Raw genomic sequence first — 19688 nt, 5'->3', positions numbered from 1 at the left:
AGCCAATTAGAGCTGCTCAGCTATCGCTCACTCAGGAGCAGCAGCTGCTGCTGCTGCGCAGATGGGGGAGATAATAAAAGGCTGCAAACGGCCCATTTTAAACTTTAAAATAGTGATTCTTCTTCTTCTTCTTCTTCTTCTTCTTCTTCTTCTTCTTCTTCTTCTTCTTCTTCTTCTAATACTACTACTACTACTACTACTAACAATAATAATAATAATAATAATAATAATAATAATAATAATAATAATGATAGCAATAGCAATAACTACTTAAACAGTTTACGAGCTGGTAAGTTGAGTGTTTGATGAGCAATTGACAAATCCGTGAAACGAGCTACGGTGGCGACAGAAGGACAAGAGAGAAAGGAAGCTGATGATGGGCGGTATTACGAATACTACTCATACCGAGAAACCAGAACTCCACCTCCTCGCTTTCCGTCCCGCGTCTTTAGGTCCCTGATTGGCTTCATTTGTGTAGGCGGCACAACCAGAGCCCTTAACCAATCAGCAACTAAGTGTAGCGGGGTTTCCTGGGAGCGAGCGAAGAGGCGGGAGATTTTTCTCCTCCGCTTAGAGTTGGATTCGTTATTTTCACCTGATTGGTGGGACACAGTGTGACGTCGCCGGAAGTTGTTTTCTCCTTCAGGGCGGGAAGAAGAAGTCCGCCGCCTCATGACAACACGCCACCGACAGAGAAGTTATCCCCGTCAGTTTTTTACTCACCAGAGAGAGAAAACTGTAACCTGAAGGAGAAAGTGAGTAAGAACAAGGCGTTTGTTCGATAGCAACTGCGGCTTGCATATGGCTAATCAACAGCCAGGCTCGCGAGCTAGCGCTAGCTAGCTACCGTGGCTTACTTTGTTAAGAGTCGTTAAGCCTGTCAGCTGCTTTTTTTTATCCCGTTAAAACGTTTTCTTGGTATAAATCAGGAAGGGATCGTAATTATAACGACAACGAAAAGAAAAATCATAGACGGCGTTAAAGTCACATAGCTCTTTGATCTGCAACGACTGTTGAATGGCCAAAGAATCCGTTTTAGATCAGAGGCAAAACAAAAGAGTCAAAATACTTTAGCATTTACATGTCGTCGCTGAAGATAGAGAACATAAACTGCTGGTGTGTTAAGAAAAATGTTCCGTGCCATGCCATGACTGAATTGTTTGACAGTGAACACAGCATGATTGCATGAAAATATTAGAATATACTAACGGGGAAGGAAGCAGGAGCAGCATTGTGTAATGCGACAAAAGCTGAATGACTTTTTGCACGCTGAATATAAGACAGCTTATTAAAACTGTTATTGTAAATTTATTACCATTTTAACTTAAAGTTGTGTGATAGATAGATAGTTTATCTTTATACTTGATCTCCAGCAGAAAGTCACTCCACATAAAAGCATGTGAGATTTATGTAATTTCTAGTTACAATTGTTGTTCTTGCTTTTGTAGGGTTGTTTGTCACTGTGTTGTTGTTGTTGTTGTTCCCCCCCCAGCCCCCCGTGCACCGACAGTCATGCAGGCTTTCCTCAAAGGAACAGCTGCTCAACCCATCAGGCCTCAGAAGGACAAGGCAACAGCAGGAAGCAGCACTGAGAAGAAGGCCAAAGCCATCCCATGGGTGGAGAAATAGTATGTGAGAACGGCAGATGTGCACTGAAGCAACACTGCTGTTGCAACTCCCTGTGTGCAGTGGCACTGATCTCTGATTTGACGTTGCCTCAATCCAAAATGCGCTGCCTCTAGCGAACAGGTTGTGTTATTTATTTATTTCAGTAGACCCAAGTGTGTCGACGAAGTGGCCTTCCAGGAGGAGGTGGTGGCTGTACTCAAGAAGTCCCTGGAGGGAGCAGACGTAAGTATCGGGCTGGTGTCCAACTTCAGGTTGGTTTGTTTTATCACGGCTCTGCATTTTTTTAAATTATCGTTGTGTTTAAAATGAGGTGTTTGTAGATTACAGATTAGGGGTCACGAACATGGGTCCTGGGCACACCAGGTCACCCCAAGGAACACATGAGTCGGCCGCCTGCCTGTTCTAAAAAAAATATCACAACTCAGTGAGCTGCGTCTAAAATTTAATTTTGTTCTCCTTTCCTTTCCTATTCTTTTGTAATCACACTTGCATTTATATAGATTTGAAAATGGCAATATCTTAAGTTACTATTGATTATTGTGAGAAATTAATATGATCAGTCAGTGTCTTCACATGAACTAGTATTGTTGATAATAATAATAACAATAATAATAACAATAACAACAACAACAACAACATGTAACTAAAGGCAAATGGAGAAAATTGGTTATTTCTAAAAAATTTGTTTGTAAACTCATTGCCCTTCATATGACTTGGTACCCAAGTAGCTCTCAGGTTCAAAATGGTTGGTGACCCCTGTTATAGATAATAATTTACTTCATTTATCACATCCCTTTTACATCATTCCCTGTTGGATGAATAACATTTTTTTTGTTTCGGCCACAAAATTGCAAATCAGGATTTCACTGGCACAAAGAAACATTTCCTGAATTTTTTTTACGATTCTTATTTTTTAAATTTATTATTTATTTATTAATTTCAGCTTCCCAATCTGCTCTTCTACGGTCCTCCTGGAACAGGAAAGACCTCCACCATCTTGGCTGCTGCCAGAGAACTGTTTGGGTGAGCCAGCTGCTGCGGCTACTGCTAATGATGGTGGTCCCTCCACAGTCATTGCTTATATTGTTCTTGTTCGGAAGTCGATCTTTTCAAACGTGACATTTGTTGTTGTGCTGTCCTTTTCCCCCAACCCCCACTGTTGTTCAGTCCTGAGCTCTACAGACAGAGGGTGCTGGAGCTCAACGCCTCTGATGAGCGGGGCATCCAGGTGGTCAGAGAGAAGGTCAAGAATTTTGCTCAGCTCACCGTGGCTGGGACCCGTTCAGAGTGAGTCTCTACTATATGTCCCATGCACTTTTAGAAATTAAATCCTAGGTTCAATTACAAAAGCCCGCCTGTTGAATTATTTGAATTCATTAATTGTAATTTTTAAAAAAAATGTTTGTGTTCATTCCCACTGCAAAGCTATTAGCAGAGAAACCGAGTTACCACAGTCTGGTTAAAATATTTCTGTTTAACGTCAGTGTAAATTTGCAAAACAGTTTTTCGATCCCCTCTTCGATAACTCTTTGTTGTTATACTCTTGGTTTTCTTTTGTTCAGACAGACAATAGCCTAAATGGATGTAACCTGCTTTACCGTTTCGACTGTAGCTCCAGTCTTCCTCAGAAGCGACGTGCGACGTGCTGCTGACGCATCATTTAACAGCGGGCCAACTTGAACGGACCTATCAGAGCCCGTCGAGTCTGCCGCACCTCCCCCGCCTTGGATGGTCTCTGGAGAAGCGAATCCCAGGTGTGCGAGAAGGTGTACACCCCCTCGTCCCGGTTGATGGTATTGCTCCCCCTCCTCCTGATTTCAACACAAGAAAGTTCACGCGCGCACAAAAACGTCGAACCAGGAGACTCTAAAATCAGCCATCCCGGACCACTGCAGAAGACATAATCACATGGACTGGGATAGAGGAAAAGTCATCGCATTGGAGACTAACAAACTGAAACGGTGGATCAAAGAGGCCGTTGAAATCCGGAGGAGAGGGAGCAACACCATTGACCAGGACGAGGGGGCGGACACCCTCTCGCACACCTGGGATTCGCTTCTCCAGAGACCATCCATGGCGGGGGAGGTGCGGCCGACTCGACGGGCTCTGATAGGTCCGTCCGAGTCGGCCAGCTGTTAAATGATGCGTCAGCAGCACATCGGATGACGCTTCTGAAGAAGACGAGCTACAGTCGAAACTGTCAAGCAGGTTACATCTGTTTAAGCTATTGTCTGTCTGAACAAGAGAAAACCGAGAGTATATCTACCAACGAAGACGGAATGAACATTTTCAATCTAACTCTTTGTTGTGTTTGCAGCGGTAAGACGTGTCCTCCCTACAAGATCATTATCCTGGACGAGGCAGACTCCATGACAGCTCCAGCTCAGGCAGCCCTTAGGCGAACGATGGAAAAGGAGTCCCGGACCACCCGCTTCTGCCTCATCTGCAACTACATCAGCAGGTCTGTGGCTCGTGGACGCACCAACCACCTGGTTGCAACCTCAAATACTATTGATAACCCTGCGGTTCTGCAGGATCATCGAGCCCCTGACGTCAAGATGTTCCAAGTTCCGCTTCAAACCTTTGGCCAACCAGATCCAAGAGGGGCGGCTGTTGGAGATCTGCGAGAAGGAGAACCTCAAGTACAGCAAAGAGGTAGCAGAGAGGAAATGCAACATCATGCAGAGCATTTCCTGAAACCACTCGTCGTCCTCGAGTGAACGCAGCTGCTCCAGTGCAAAAGTTATGGGATTATTGCTCAGCAAGTCTGTGCGTCCATGCAGAGCATCGGGGCGCTGGTGCAGGTGTCTGAGGGCGACCTGAGGAAAGCCATCACCTTCCTCCAGGGGGCAGCGCGCCTCAGCGTGGACAAGGAGATCACAGAGCGGACCATCACCGAGATTGCTGGGGTGAGACCATGTGATGGGAGAGCCTGGACCTCCCAAGTGGGGAATCCTGCACTGATCCCAAGTGTCATGTTGTTGTTTTTGTTTTGTTTTCTTCTTTTTCTAGGTCGTCCCCCCAAAGACCATCGACAACTTGCTGGAGATTTGCTTTAAAGGAACATTTGAGAAACTGGAGGTTGCAGTCAGGGTAGGTGTGGTCACACGTCTCTGCTCTGTGTTTGTGTTTTTAAACATATTTGCACTTCATGTATTTGTCTGTACTGATGTGTTGCTCTGCCTTTTTGCCTTGTTTTTCAATGGCACGGTTCCCACCTGACAGAACATTGTGGATGAAGGATACGCAGCCACGCAGACCCTTACTCAGCTCCATGAGGCCATTATCGAGAACGGTGACCTGAACGACCGGCAGAAGTCGGCCATTGCCGAGAAGATGGCGGTAAGACAGAGATGCTGGTGGAGCTCCACAGCATCCCGCAGACATAAGACATATTTGTAAAACCCCAAGTTTTGCTCCTGCAGTGCAGTCGTCTGCACTGCAATCTGATGGAACCAGATGGAAAATGATTTGTGGAGTTCAAAGGGGGACATAAATGAATATTGGGGGCTTTGACCCTCCTGAAATAGCCACGCAGAAGCTATTATTAAAGGGGACCTATTATGCTCATTTTCGGGCCTTTGTATTTGATTTCTGGCCCTTCCAAAGCAGCAACACACAATTCCCCGCACTGAAAACTTTGTAGATCTGTGTGTCACGCAGCTCGCTTCCTCGTATTTCCTGCATCCTGCGAAAACGCTCTGTTTTGCGTCACTCCACCTCCGGCCTCCTCCCTGAACGCCTCCCGCCCGGCCCACTCCGCTGTGATTGGTCACACCCTTCGTCGCTGCTGAGCCACACTTCCGGTGCGGGAGTTGAGAGTAAAGGGCAAACTTTATGAAACAGGCACAATTTAAACACTTACCGTCGTGAAGGCTTCACTCTTTAGCAGCAGTTTAGCGGCTAATCCAGCTTTGTATGGACCCAGCGTGGGCGGAGTTACGGCCGCAAGGTGGACCGAAGGTCCCTGGACGTTTTTTGTGCCTTCCGTGTCCCCGGAAATATATTTTACTTTGTGTACTGTTTTGTATTGAAGACATTTTAATAGGGCTTAGAATTATCTAGCAGAGAAAATATGGACGCTGAAACGATCACTCGAGTCATGGAGTCGTTTTGTAATTATTAAGCAGGAGGAGCTCTATACAACCGATGTTAACATGCTAGCAGAATGAAAATCACTGTAAGTAGCTAAATGTGCGCGTCACAATCGCTGCCTCTTCAGTTTCGCTGCCAGCGAACACAACACACATAACAAGCAGAGCACGGAGTTAGTGGTGGTGGCTAACAGTTCATCAACACGATTCAGCGGTTGTTCGTTGCAAGTAGTCTTAAAACTGAAGTTGCTTGAGATCACAATAGACTCACAGTCCTCATACATGTTGTCAAATATTGCCGTGGCTGACTATTCTCTCGTTGTCCACCGGCCGAGTCGAGCCCGTCTCACTCCTTCAGCAGTCATTCGGCATTTGCTCTGTATTTTTTTTAAATTATTTCCCTCACACTGAAAAAACATTTTCTTGGAGCAGCGCACAGCGACATAACTTCCGGGGCAGAGCGGGGGAGGGTGGAACCAGTCTGAGAGTGTGCCTGAGCTTGGCCATGAAAGGAATTCTGGAATGCATTCACGTCAATGCGTTCCCAGTGTTAAAAAAAACTCAGTGAACAGAGCGTTCAGAACCATGCCCAACAACTTGCAGGGCTCACGTCCAAACGCATGAACCTCATTATTTGACGCTTTGGCATTGTTTGACACTAGTGTTCAACATTGTACCAGTAGTTAGAGCTCAGAAAAGTGGAAAAGCATCATAGGTGCCCTTTAAAAAAAATAAAATAATAATAATAATAATAATAGTAGTAGTAGTTGATGATTATTATTGATGTTATTATTATTATCAACAATAACAACAAAGTCAAAACGCCTATCGGGTCAGGACAAAGAGGACCACTAGAACTAGTTCTCTCTTCTTGGCGAAACCCAAACTACTCCTTTAAACACATGGCGCCTTCTATTGGCCGTAAACAAATGCTGGCATTTTTTTTTCTTTAAATAATCATGCTGTCAACATGTTTAGTTTTTTCATCGCTAAAATGTGTCATTGTACACTTTGATGTGTTGGGTTTTTGTCTGCTGCTTCACTTCCTGTTTCCTGTCTGCTTCAGATCATGGGGAAGTGCCTTGCAGACGGAGCTGATGAGTTTCTGCAGTTGTTGAGTCTGTGCTCGCTCATCATGCAGCAGACGTCCCAAGCCAACTGAGACCCCTCGAGACAGAATTTTCAGTGTGAACAGTGACCTTGACCACACGGAGATGCTTTTCAGACTGGGCGGGGCATGAGCACATGGCCATAAGCCATGTGGACATGTCCACATGTGGAGGAATCCCCTTATGATAAACTCAGCACTTCATCAAAAGACACAGCAGGACGAGTACTGCCTTTATTTGACTGAACTGCTTTTGTTGACTTTTCACATTTAAATAAATAAATAAATAAATAAACTTTTGTGAATATCCCTTCTTTCTTTTTGCTCAATTTTTCCCCCCACAAAGAATCAGCAGCTGTTGCACAAATGCACAACAACCACTGATGCAGTTTAAGGTGTTTATTGAAGCGGGGAGGTCGGGCAGTCCAGGGTCGAGAACCAGTGCAAGCGGTGGTGGAGGCAGGCAGGATCGGCCCCGGGTTCGGGCGGAGGTCGATAACAGCGACAGGATCCAGACGGGGCAGACGAGGGACGTAGTCAGAGCCAAGCAGGGTCGTTACCGGGGAATCGGTCCGAGGACGAGGCGGAGGCAGGCTCGAAGACGGGCTGTTGTCAACCGGGGAACGAAGGAGCGGAACAACAAGGAGACAGGCGCTGGATTACTGGCACAAGGCAAAACAGAGAAAAAGGCAACGGGGGAACACGGGAGACTGGTTAATAAAGGCAGTGCAGATCACAGGCACAGATTGTTGTTATAATGATAATAAAATATTTTTTATAATAATAATAATAATAATAATAATAATAATAATAATAATAATAATGAGAGCAGGCCTTCGCTGAGGCTCAGTCCCGAATATTAATAATGATAATCATCATCATCATCATCATGGAATTGACTAATATAATTATTTTCGTCTTCTTTAGGAGGGCGGGGCAGCGAGGCGCGCACATCTGTTTCCTTGGCGACGCGGGTGGAGGGGCGCCGTTCACAGCCACCGGAAACGTTCTCTGCAGTGCCAGCAGAAAGGAGGAGGGGCAGAGCCGCCGCCTGCCTGCCTGCCGCTGTCATCTCTTCCTCTAACCAAACCCCCCCCGCCCCCCCACCCCCCACCACCCGCCCACATCATCATCCCGGGGACGACATGTATTGAGCGCCGCGGACGGACGGACGGACGCACGCACGGAGAAACAGAGGCAGCGTGGGGAACCCCCACCTCTCCAACCACCGGGTTTGGAGTGAGCTGAGCGGACTGACTCCCGTGTGTGGTCCGCGAACGACGACACGAGCGCGCCGGGGCAGCCGCATCGCCACACAAGCCGCAGGGAGCGGAGCAGAGCGAGCGGCAGACGGCAGAGCAGAGCGGTCCCGTCCCGTCCAGCCGGGCCCCGTACACCCTCTTCCCCTCATCCCCAACCCACCCACCCACCCACCCAACCCCGGTTTGAATGAGCAGCGGCCTCCCACCATGGACGGCGACCACCGCGGAGAGCCCTGAAGCAGCAGCAGCAGCCGCAGCCGCAGCGCCCCCACACTGTTACCGCTCCAGCAGCATGGCCGGCCGGTGGTCCTCCACGAGACGCTCCGCTGCCTGATAGTGCCGTAAACGGGGCCCGCCTCTCTCTCTTTTTGTCCATCTGGAATTTTCTTGGGCAGCTAGCTGCTAGCCGTCTAGCTGAGTCCCTTCACCTCCCCACCGCAGCTGCCGCCACCAACCCCCTCAAGGCGCCCACCGCCAGGGCTCCCTCTTCCATGACCCCACCGACCACTCGTCTGCACAGCGAACCGATGACCTTTTAAACTGCCGGAGGGGTCTTACTACTACTACTAATACTACTACTACTAATAATTTCATTTTTATGGGATTCATATCGGCGAGGAGGACGTTGGCCTGAGCCAAAATGGTGAACGGGAGGCGGCGGCGGCTGCTGCGACTGTCCAACCGATCCTTCTTGGCCTTCATCTTCTTCTTCTCCATGTCCACCACCTGCCTCTACTTTATCTACGTGGCGCCGGGAATAGGTCAGTTACCGACTGGGTCTCGCACCCGGCGCATCACGGGGCGATGGTTAATGTGATTACGGGCGGGATTATCAACCCACTGGCAACCCCTGGCAGTTAGGGGCGGCCGGCTAGCGGGGCTAACCAGCCGCCCCCGGCTCGGGGTCCGCCCCGGACGGGATGCCTCGTCTGTTTATTTCCCCCCCTTTTGTATTGAATTTAAAAGAGAGCTAATGAAGGTCGTAAAGGAATGGAAGCAAAAGCAAAACGTGTCCGCTGTTGTTGAAGCGTGATGCTATTTATACACCCAAGTGACGGTGATTTCACTTGGCCAAGATACGAATAAGAGAGTCGTGTGAGCATCCGTGCTAATGATGGTGTCGGGGTTTCCCAGAAGGTAGGAGGACAACTCTTAGTCTGACCAGATAAGCGGCAGCTGTACGATACTGGACACATTGATTGTAAATTGTAGTTTTGCTCAGAGGATAAATAGACTCGAGCCAGACGTCAGTGGACCTCATTCATCATGCACAAGGCCAGCAGGCAGCAGAATCCATGTTGTGTCCTGTGAGAAGCAGATGTCATCAAATATTGAAGAATAACTTTCACTGAGCACACAGATACATTTTGTTGTTGTGTTTGTGTGCTGGGGTGTGGGGGTGCTCATGTGCTGCAGGTCACTGGTTCTAATATGGGGCAAGCAGCAGCAGCTCCATAATTCTATTTTATTTATGTAATGAATCTAATTATGGCAACAGATGGATGCAGATGATGATGAAGAAAATGATGATGGAATGGGGGATTGTTGCTGTGTGTCTTTGAAACTGGGATTGTGCTGCTGCTGCTGCTGCAGTTGTTGGCCACAAACGGTGTGTGTGTGTGTGTGTGTGTGTGTGTGTGTGTGTGTGTGTGTGTTTACACTGCAATTGTTTGCTGTCGACAAACTAAAACGTTTCCTCAGGCCACAAAATGACCAGTTTGCCATTTGAACTCCTGCGTGTCGATGCTCGCTGTGGACTCACTGCTGCGAGTGAGTTGACTCTTTTCCCCCAACTGGCACCATGCATGTCTGTTTTTTTTTTTTTACATTTTCTAGTCGACAAGTGTTGTTGCGGAAGGTATTTTAGCATCCAGCCTCTGATGGCGTGTTCTTTAAATATTATTAAAGGGAAACAGGAGGACAGAAAACTGTGTGTGTGTGTGTGTGTGTGTGTGTGTGTGTGTGTGTGTGTGTGTGTGTGTGTGTGTGTGTGTGTGTGTGTGTGTGTGTGTGTGTGTGTCGCTGTTGGCATATTTCCCGCTCGTCCGACTGCTGGGGCCGCTCGGGGCCTGCATCTCGCTCGGACCGGCAGCTGCTGAAAATTACAGTTTTTCGGGAACCAAAAAACTGTAATTCTCAGCCTTGCTTGTTCTGCCTCCCTGTGATCAATCCTGATCCTGTTCAAGATGCCCACAGCTGGCAACTTTAGAACATCCTGGATATGAAGTGTGGCGGCATGGGAGGAGCTTGAGCGATTGACACACGTCTCATTCCGGTTTGTTGTTAATCCAGTTAGATTTTATTGGCTGGAGTTCACTGAAGATCTGTCGTTTTCTCCTCTAAATGAGTCCAGATTTCTTCTTCTTCCTCTGTCGCTGTTGCTGCTGCCTTTAGACAGACATAAAGTGCCTTTTACCAGATGTAGGTGATGCAGCAGAGACCTTGTCTCTTGTGAATTCTTCTCTGTGGGACGAAGAGCAGCAGAGTTCCCCCCCCCCCCCATCCTCCTAATCTTCCTCCTCTCATTTCTTCCTCCTCCTCCTTCTTCCTTCTCCTCCTCGTTCCGCTAGTCCTCTACCTCCCCCTCTTCTTCCTCCTCCTGCTCCTCAGAGCCTTGACCGGTTCCTCTCTTCTTTGCTCTCTCTTCCAGCCAACACGTACTTCTTCATGGTGCAGGCTCAGGGCATCATGCTGAGGGACAACGTGAGGACCATCGGCCAGATGATCCGCTTGTACACCAACAAGAACAGCACGCTCAACGGGACGGGTGAGTGGAGTCACAGTCAATGGACCGATTGACTGGTTTAATTTCATTTTTGGAGTTGGGTTTGAAAAATTCAGTCATCTGTAAAAAAAACAAAAACCAAAAAACAACCCAACAGTTTATTCTCATCCAGCTTTCTTGAGGAACGCAGCTTTTTGTCCCTTGTGCCTCAGTGTTGTCGGACTGAACCTGTCCCCCGCTGCAGACTATCCCGACGGCAGCAACTCCAGTGAGTTGATGGTGCAGCCGACCGTGTACCTGCCCGAGAACTTTACCTACGCCCATGACCTCCCCTGCCCGGAGCGATTACCTTCTATGAGTGAGTAGCTGCTGAACCGCTGGTGGAGTGGGAGTCGACGAGAGACGTTAAAGCAGGAGTCACTGACTGGAGCTGGGTATCGCCACTGACCTCCCGATACGACAGGATTCCGATACATTGGGTCCCTAGTCGATTCCATTCCAATATTTCCGATACGATTGGATATTTATTTATATTTTAGCCATCGCACCAATTTTGCTTTGGTGATGGAAAAGATTCTCCAAGAACTAATGCTGTAAATTCAATTGTAAAAGTAACCCTCTAACATGGTGCATAATTAGATATTAATATTTACATTAAGAAAGAACTGCCCATTGAACAAATAGTTATATAACAACATGCACTTTTTTATTCAAACCCCTAGCACCCAGACACATGGCTACCAAACTACCTCATGAAACCATACAAACCCTGCAGTGATTGTCTCACAAAGCTTCGGTGCATTTCGAACAGAAATGGAAAAATAAATGGCTCTGCTCGAAAGTGCATTTTAAACGAGCCCTGCTCGGTACGGTACAGCTAGGTTGTAACCCGTTTGGTTGGTTACTACCTGAGCGTGGGCGGAGTTATGACTGCACGGCAGACCGAAGGTCCCTGGACGTTTGTTCGTTCCTCCCGTGTCCCTGGAAGCATAGGTTTTACTTTTTGTATTGACCGTGGTTTTGTTTTGTTTTGTTTTGTTTTGTTTTGTGCAAGACATTTTTGTAGGGCTTAGAATGATGTTGTCTGACAATGTTGACTTGTATCAAAACACTGTCCTCGCAGAGAAAATGTAGACGCTGAAACGATCACGTGAGTCTCAGAGCGATTTTGGTCAAAAATAAAATCCCAATTATTTTCTCTGAAAACCTTTTTTTGGAGGGGAAATCTTGTTAAATATGCTCCAAAAACGGGACAAGTGAGTGTCGTATGCGACTTCGGAAAAATAATTCACCAGGTAGTGGTGAGGGCAGCAAACAGAATCACTTCCTGGTTTTAACACCTGCTGTGGCTCGTCTAGATGCGAGTAAACATGGGTAGCCAGTTAACAGCTTCTCCAGGGAGGGGGGCGGGGGACTACGCTACCCAAGAGGCGCCAACCCTGGAAGCATGAAAGAGGGAAATTGATTTTCCGATTCCCCTCTATTATTTAACATCGTTACGACTTAAAAATCTGATTTCGATTTAAAATCAATTAATCGCACAGCCCTACTCAGAGTTGTTTATTATTAGACAAGAATATTTTTATTTATTTATTTGTCCCGGGTCCGACACTGTTTTGCTAAACTGCGGCCACTGACTGGAAACCAGGAGGACTTTCTCATTGTGCGTCGCTCCGTCCGTCCAGCTCTCTTTGAGCTTTTTCTTCGGCCACCCACGAACAAAAACGTCTGCAGCTCTTTGTTCGCCCGTGGTACTGTTTCATAAGCTTTTCAGTTTTTAATTTGATAGACATCTGACTGCAATAACGGTGCGCAAAGCAAGGGGTTAACCAAACAAACACAGAACGTTTTAAACTATCGATACTGGGATTTATGTATCGATTATCCTCTTTAAATGTGTATTGATAAATATCAATATTTTTAACCCACTGCTATCACTGACCTGTTTGAACATGAGAGCCACTTCACAGGTCCTGACTCATGATGAAGTACAAGCAGTTTGCTTCACTGAAATAAACAAACCGGTTTCTAAAGTGCTAATAAACAATTTCCTAACGTAGAATAATATAAAAAGTAGGGATGTCCCGATCACATTTTTTTGGTTCTGATCCGATCCCCATTTTTTTTAATGATGAGTAATTGCAGATCCCGATTTTTCTTCCCGATCCGATCTTTTTTCTTTCCTTGAATAAACTGAATCGATTGGATTCAGACTTTTCTAATATTTTTTATGAAAAATTTACTTTTTTAAGTAAATACATTCATTTTCAAAGTGTGTTCAGAGCTTGGTGATGACTGCACTCTTTGCTCAGTAAATAAAATGAATCAGTAATTTCAGTTGCAGTAAACCACCAAAGCAAAATAAACTTAAATCAGTGTAGCAGCTCACGGCTAACACAGCTAACTTGTCTTTACATACATACGTGGCACGGGCGCATTTCAGAAGCGCCCCAGAAGCGTCTCAGAAGCATGAAACTGGGCCGCCCTTGTACCGCGTCCGTCTTCTCCCAATTTGCATTGGGCGCGTGGCCTGGGACGGAAGCACGTTATGTCGCACTAAAAAGAGTCTGTGCGAAACGTGAGCTTTAAATTTAATCAAACGACGCCTCGAAGCAGATAAAAATCCTCAATTTTTTTTGTAATCAAATTACCCGAATAACTTGAGAAATCGTTGCAGCCCTATTTTGGACGTCGACATTCAGACTACATTGGATTTTAGTGAGCAGGTTTAAAAGATTCCGCAAAGCACTGATTTGTGGCGGCTTCTGGTTTATCGGTGGTCTGGAGGTTAAGAGGTCACCTGGCCATCACAACAGAACCCGTTCATTGTCCCTGAAGACAATGTTCAGCTGCACTACTGCATGTTGGTTCAGAACAGGGCTGTCAAACTCAAATACACAGTGGACCAAAATGTAAAACTCGGACCAACATTAAAATTTATTGAAAAAAAAAATCTTCCTCCAGATATAATCGTGTACCTTTTCATATTCACAATATGACACTCCAACACTCAAAACTTAATCCCCCCTTGTATATGTTCAATAATTTCATATTGCACACATGCAAAATCAAATTTGAAATTTAAAAAACTCATCAAAATAGATAAAATGTAAATAAAAATTGCATGCCTCTTTTTTTGTCTGCAACTTTCTGATTTAAACAGTTACCTTATTCCTCAGGCTAATAATACATTTATAAATAAAAGAACAACAATAAACCAATGAAGTGTTCATTTCCTTCAATGAGCATCCTGTCCTGATTGATGCACACCAAAATAGCAGCAGAGCATTCTGGGATTTGCACTCTTAGTGATACATGTGATTTATTTTTTATTGCCATGCAGGCCAAATATAATTACACTGCAGGCCAAATTTGGCCACGTTTGACACCTATTTTTTTTTTTCGAGGCTCTTGTCTTCTGACACTGCTCCTCTGCCTTCTTGCTCCCTCAGAGGGCCTCGTGGACGTCAACATGACGGAGATCCTGCTGGAGGAGGTCGAGCTCAAGTTCTCCAAGTTCTTTGGCATCCAGTTTGGAGGTCACTGGAAACCCAAGGACTGCCGGGCTCGCTGGAAGGTACACCATGCAGCCAGCTAGCTTATCGGCTAGTTAGCCATGGCTCGCTTCTTTGTTTCCTTCAGCAGCTCGATGTGTGCATCACCTGTGACGTGTGTGTGTGTGCGTGCGTGCGTGCGTGTTGCAGGTGGCCATCCTGATCCCCTTCAGAAACCGCCACGAACACCTGCCCATCCTCTTCCAACACCTCATCCCGGTGTTGCAGAGCCAGAGACTGCAATTTGGCTTCTACGTCATCGAGCAGGTAGTGTGAGTGTGTGTTGACTGCAGTCTGTTGTGAGGTTTTGACAGGAACATTGTTGTTTGAAATGGAATCTTTTGGTTTGTCAAAGCAACACTGAGCTCAGTGTCTGTCTCTGTGTCTGTCTGCCTCTCTCTGTCTGTCTGTCGCTGTCTTGCTTTCTGTCTGTCTGTCTGTCTGTCTGTCTGTCTGTCTCTGTCTTTCTTGCTTTCTGTCTGTCTGTCTCTGTCTTTCTTTCTGTCTGTCTGTCTGTCTGTCCGTCTCACCCCGCCCTCAGAGCGGGGGCCAGCCCTTCAACAGGGCCATGCTGTTCAACGTGGGTTTCCTGGAGGCTATGAAGGACCTGGACTGGGACTGCCTGGTCTTCCACGACGTTGACCACATCCCCGAGAACGACCGCAACTACTACGGCTGCGGCCAGATGCCCCGACACTTTGCGGCCAAACTGGACAAATACATGTACATGTGAGTGTGACGCCGGCGCCTTAGTGACCTCGGAGGTCGGAGGTGCGACTGACTGCTCTGGCTCTCTTTGTGGCTCTCATGCAGTCTACCGTACCGGGAGTTCTTTGGCGGGGTGAGTGGTCTCACCGTGGAGCAGTTCCGCAAGGTCAACGGCTTCCCCAATGCATTCTGGGGCTGGGGAGGAGAGGACGACGACCTGTGGAACAGGTCAGTCGCGTTGGGGGTTGGGGGATGGGGAGTGGGGGGTTGGGGGATGCCGCTCTCCTCCAGCGAGGGGACTCAACGGTAGCTTCTATAAAAGAAATGGAAAACTCAGAAACTCGTGTTCTTGGTTCCACCTTTTACTCAACGACTTTGCAGCATTAGCAGAAAGTATGTGCACGGCACAGACATAGAATATCTGTCTCCTTTTTTCTTTATTTATATTATTATTATATTATAATAATATGTTACACTACTGCTAACTTCTGCTCCGTGCAGCCTGGATGAGTTACTGTACACTCCATCCATCTGCACCTGATCCGGTCCCTCTGTCAAATTTTAGAACCCATTATGGCCCCACCAGTCAAAAAGTTTGCCCAGCCCTGCACTATGCACTCTATGTGATTTATTTTATTTTATTTTATTTTTTTCATGAGAGCAGCCAAAAAGATGTTTTGCGCAGCCTGCCGGCAGGGCAACGCTTTCTGACCGCCGGCTCTCGCTGTGTCCTGCAGGGTTCACTACGCCGGGCTGAACGTCACCCGGCCGGAGGGGGAGATCGGCAAGTACAAGTCCATCCCCCACCACCACCGGGGGGAGGTGCAGTTCCTCGGCAGGTCAGTTCAGCTCTCTGAGAGGGGGATGGGTGCACGCAGCACCTCAGCTCACTGTGTGTGTGTGTGTGTGTGTGTGTGTGTGTGTGTGTGTGTGTGTGTGTGTGTGTGTGTGTGTGTGTGTGTGTGTGTGTGTGTGTGTGTGTGTGTGTAGGTACAAGCTGCTGAGGTACTCCAAGGAGCGGCAGCACCTGGACGGCCTCAACAACCTGCGCTACAGCCCGGCCGTGTCCCTCAGCAGCCTCTACAAGAACATCACGGTGGAGCTGCACCCCGAGCTGGCCCCTATTCAGGACTACTGAGCTGGCCCCACCCCTCCCACCCACCGGGGCCACACCTCCTCAGCCCGCCAGGAGAGGAGGAGAGTGTTTGGGGCTTGGAGGAGAAAAAATACCAAACTGAGAAGAAAAGATGAAGATGAAAAAACAAATCAAGAGGCGGCAACGAGTCTCAGCGAACTGTTGCGTGCGTGCGTGCGTGCGTGCGTGCGTGCGTGCGTGCGTGCGTGCGTGCGTGCGTGCGTGCGTGTGTGTGTGTCTGTGTATGCGCGTCCTGCATGTCACTCACTATTGGCCGGCGTGGCTCCAGAGGGGGGAGGGGGGGCGGCGCCAGAGGGAGCCGCAGCAGCATCTCAGCAGCAAAGCCTTAACGTGGCAGAACCACAAACTTGGCCCCGCCCTCTTGACCCTGGCCCCGCCCCCTGACCCGGCCTAGCCCCACCCCCCAGTCTGGCTCAGCTCGGCTTCGCACCGCTTCACTTCTGATGTATCACCGTCACCTTACAAGCCAATGGACGAGATCTTTGTCTCACTTTCTATGATGTTTTTTCTCTTTTTTACATATCATTATTCTGACTGGGCCGCAGTGGAAAGTGGGCGTTGGCCTTAAACCTCTGTGATGTATTTTATTATCTTTTTTTTTTTTTTACCTCTTGTTTCTTTTAATTATTATTTTATTTTTACACAAGTGGTTATTTATTTTTGCTCTCGATCAAGTGTTTTTTTTTTTTCATTTTTGTTTTTCAAATCTTTTTTTTCTTTTCTGCTGCACTGCTGCTCAATTTCCGCATGAACATGTATGTAAATATTGTATGGCTGTCGGCGCTTCCCGGACATGTACATAATTGGGCCTTCAGACGCTTCAAGGCGGGCGCGTTCTCAGTGGTATTCCAGTGGATTTGAATTTCTTTTGTTTTGGCAGCTACACCTTTGTTCTAAAAATGTAATAATTACGAGTGAGTGTTTTCTCTTCCGAACAGGAAGCTCTTCTTCTGCGAACGACGTAGGATGTTTTGGCTTTAAAAAAGAAAGAAGGAAAGAAAGAAGGAAAGGAAAAAAAACAAAACAAGTATCCAAATCTTAAGATTTGTCTTTTTGCATGCCTTAATTTATTTTGTTTACCAGATTGTGTTCCTTTTTTTTTTGGAGAGACATAACTTATTTCATCAGTTGGAGAGATGTGTATATTATTATTATTATTATTATTATTATTATTATTATCATTTTTATTTTGTGTTGAAATTTTGCCTTTTTTCTTGTGCTTTATTTGGATTTCTTGAGGTGCACTGTGTGACGTGTAGGACTCCCCCTTCAGGTGAGAGGCGGGAGCAGTGAGGCTCTGCTTTGGCTGAGTGGGGCCGTGTGTGTGTGTCCACACAACACTACAGCAGGCTCAGTGTCTTTTCTTTCTTTCTTTTTTTATTATCATTTGTGCCTCACATGTGTTTCAAATTTTTTTTTTTTTTTTTTTCAATTGACGGTTGATGATTCAACTGCTGGACCATGTGACGAAGTTCTTCATCGTACTGTACCAAGCAGCAGCAGCAGCAGCGCAGACATATTGAGCTCTGTGTGTGTGTGTGTGTGTGTGTGTGTGTGTGTGTGTGTGTGTGTGTGTGTGTGTGTGTGTGTGTGTGTGTGTGTGTGTGTGTGTGTGTGTGTGTGTGTGTGTGTGTGTGTGTGTGTTGTGACTCTAGTTATTTCCCAGGCGGGCAGGCAGGCAGGCAGTTGGAAGGGCCAGAATGAGAGAACCCCGGCGTTCTTGAGTGGCACCCGCTGTGAAAAGTTTTCATTTCTTAAAAAAAAAACAAAAAAACAAAACAAAACTTTGAGCACTAAAAACGACGGAGACAAGAGGTGTAGATTATTTTTGACCAGATATTCACTGTTGAAGATTTTTCTCTGTATAATTTCTAGCTTTTGAATTGGACCATGACTCACATGTCTGGACTTTTCTTTCTTTTTCTTTTTGTACTTTTTTTGAAAACATTATTTTATTTTCTTGTTCGTCCGTCTTGAGTTGGCCTGTTGTTGAGTTGAAAACCATTTCTGGCTGTTTCGGACCCCCGGAGCCACATTTCCTGTCCCGTTGACCTCTTTTACCCTGTTGCTCATCACAGCATGACTGATTGGACTGCTTTTCAAGCTTCCACTAAGTGTTACAATGATTCTGTCGCTCGGTGACTTTTCTTTTTTCTCTCTCTGTGGGAACAATGGAGGGATCATTTGTGTTCAGTGAAGGTAAAAAACAAAAAAACAAACCCAGGAGTCTCCAGGAGATCCACGGTTCCAGTTCAGACTCCACAGGTTTGACCCGAGTCCCGTTTGATCTGCGACTGGAGTTGTGCGAGTGTTTGATTTAAATAATTTGCTACAAGAAAAATGTTGAATTTGATTTCCAATTCTGACTCAAGGCACTGGTTGTGGTTGAGCTGCAGTGTGTGACCAGCAGGCCGCTCAAAGGCAATTCAATCCCTTCAGTCCAAAGTCTTTTCAGCTGAAGGGGGGTGGGGTGGGATCGAACCTTTGTTTTCCACAAAGCAAAACAGTTTTGAGCTCGTTTTCGATTTGTGTCTTTGTTGCCAAATTACCAACTCACCTCCGCCACGTCCTGCGTGTTGCATCGAGGGTGGCGGGGCTGGAAACAGAGGGGGCGGGGCTGGAAACAGAGAGGAGTCGGGAGGTCAGCGTGAAGCAGCCACAGGCCAGTGTCCCAGTGCATCATGGCCCGGTATCTCTCCGTTCTCACACAGCAGAGTAGGAAGACTTTTCAGCTGGCCGCCGCTGAGGCTTTTGGGTATCTGTGGTGGGCGGAGCCACGCGTCATTTGTTTACACTTCCATTTGTATTGGTTTTGTTCTCTGAAACGGACGCAACGCTTTGGCCGCGGAAAAAAAGTTTTACGGTTGAAATCCGACAATGCTCAAATTCTCAAGTCGACTTTAGCTTTGCCCCCATTTTTTTCGGGAGGGCTCCCCCCCGCCCCCCCACATCCCTGGAGCTCCAACTGAGGCTGGGTTTTTTATTTTATTTTTCGGCTGTCATTTGGTTCCTCCCCATCGCCGCTGGGCCTCGCCCCACTCTTGTTAACGCTGTACGTGCACTTGGGCGCTGCCCCCTCCTCTCCTCTGTGGTTATAGTCTTTAATGGAGCATTAATGCCTTAATTAGTAATAATAAGTGTACAAAAGTAGTGGCGAGAAAGAAAAAAAAACCCTGTCTGAGTGCGGCAGTTCAGGTGGTTTGTTTGTAAAGGAACACAAAAAACAACAAGGTGTTTGAAGACGACCGCTTTTTCTATCTGGCCCCGCCCCCTGCCCCCCCTGTCGACTTTATTTATTTTATTTTTTCATGCAGCAACTCTACTGGAGTTCTCAGCCCACCTTGCCCCTCCCTCCCTCCTCCTCAGGCCCCTCCCCCGTTGGTTTATCTCATGTCTGTAGTTTAGAGATAAAAAAAAAAATCAACGAAAATTACGTAGAGGAAAAAAAATGT

At 46.9% G+C, this 19688-nt stretch overlaps 2 protein-coding genes across 3 annotated transcripts; both read left to right on the top strand.

Moving 5' to 3' along the window:
- The first annotated feature begins 582 nt into the window (after positions 1-582).
- On the top strand, positions 583-7126 carry rfc4 (replication factor C (activator 1) 4). 2 transcript variants are annotated; one of them, XM_076040479.1, is made up of 11 exons: positions 583-755; positions 1493-1628; positions 1773-1851; positions 2573-2652; positions 2797-2916; positions 3947-4090; positions 4164-4284; positions 4413-4538; positions 4642-4722; positions 4855-4971; positions 6790-7126. In XM_076040479.1, the coding sequence occupies exons 2-11, from the start codon at positions 1513-1515 to the stop codon at positions 6883-6885; spliced, it is 1080 nt and encodes a 359-aa protein (XP_075896594.1). In that variant the 5' UTR covers positions 583-755; positions 1493-1512; the 3' UTR covers positions 6886-7126. The 2 variants fall into 2 exon arrangements, with proteins under 2 accessions (XP_075896594.1, XP_075895765.1); XM_076039650.1 differs by having other exon boundaries at positions 591-755; positions 1511-1628.
- Positions 7127-7940: 814 nt separating this feature from the next.
- On the top strand, positions 7941-18485 carry b4galt6 (UDP-Gal:betaGlcNAc beta 1,4- galactosyltransferase, polypeptide 6). The gene is made up of 9 exons (XM_076036391.1): positions 7941-8854; positions 10744-10860; positions 11063-11176; positions 14271-14395; positions 14523-14639; positions 14914-15101; positions 15186-15308; positions 15818-15919; positions 16071-18485. Exons 1-9 carry the CDS (start codon positions 8734-8736, stop codon positions 16216-16218), a joined length of 1155 nt encoding a protein of 384 aa, XP_075892506.1. The 5' UTR covers positions 7941-8733; the 3' UTR covers positions 16219-18485.
- Positions 18486-19688: the final 1203 nt, after the last annotated feature.

The sequence above is a fragment of the Nelusetta ayraudi genome, unplaced genomic scaffold (assembly GCF_046127955.1).
Source record: "Nelusetta ayraudi isolate G7.1 ecotype Tasmania unplaced genomic scaffold, CSIRO-AGI_Nayr_v1 ptg000001l, whole genome shotgun sequence".
Taxonomy (NCBI): domain Eukaryota; kingdom Metazoa; phylum Chordata; class Actinopteri; order Tetraodontiformes; family Monacanthidae; genus Nelusetta; species Nelusetta ayraudi.
Note: the sequence above shows the minus strand (reverse complement) of the source record. Positions and strands in the feature narration are given on the sequence as shown.

Bases quoted from the DNA above. Each gene is read 5' to 3' on its own strand.
- rfc4 (XM_076040479.1), top strand. From the start codon at position 1,513: ATGCAGGCTTTCCTCAAAGGAACAGCTGCTCAACCCATCAGGCCTCAG. The intron at 2,653-2,796 runs GTGAGCCAGCTG...ACTGTTGTTCAG, and splicing joins GCTGCCAGAGAACTGTTTGG to TCCTGAGCTCTACAGACAGA. The intron at 2,917-3,946 runs GTGAGTCTCTAC...TTGTGTTTGCAG, and splicing joins GTGGCTGGGACCCGTTCAGA to CGGTAAGACGTGTCCTCCCT.
- b4galt6 (XM_076036391.1), top strand. From the start codon at position 8,734: ATGGTGAACGGGAGGCGGCGGCGGCTGCTGCGACTGTCCAACCGATCC. The intron at 10,861-11,062 runs GTGAGTGGAGTC...CCCCCGCTGCAG, and splicing joins CAGCACGCTCAACGGGACGG to ACTATCCCGACGGCAGCAAC. The intron at 15,920-16,070 runs GTCAGTTCAGCT...GTGTGTGTGTAG, and splicing joins GAGGTGCAGTTCCTCGGCAG to GTACAAGCTGCTGAGGTACT.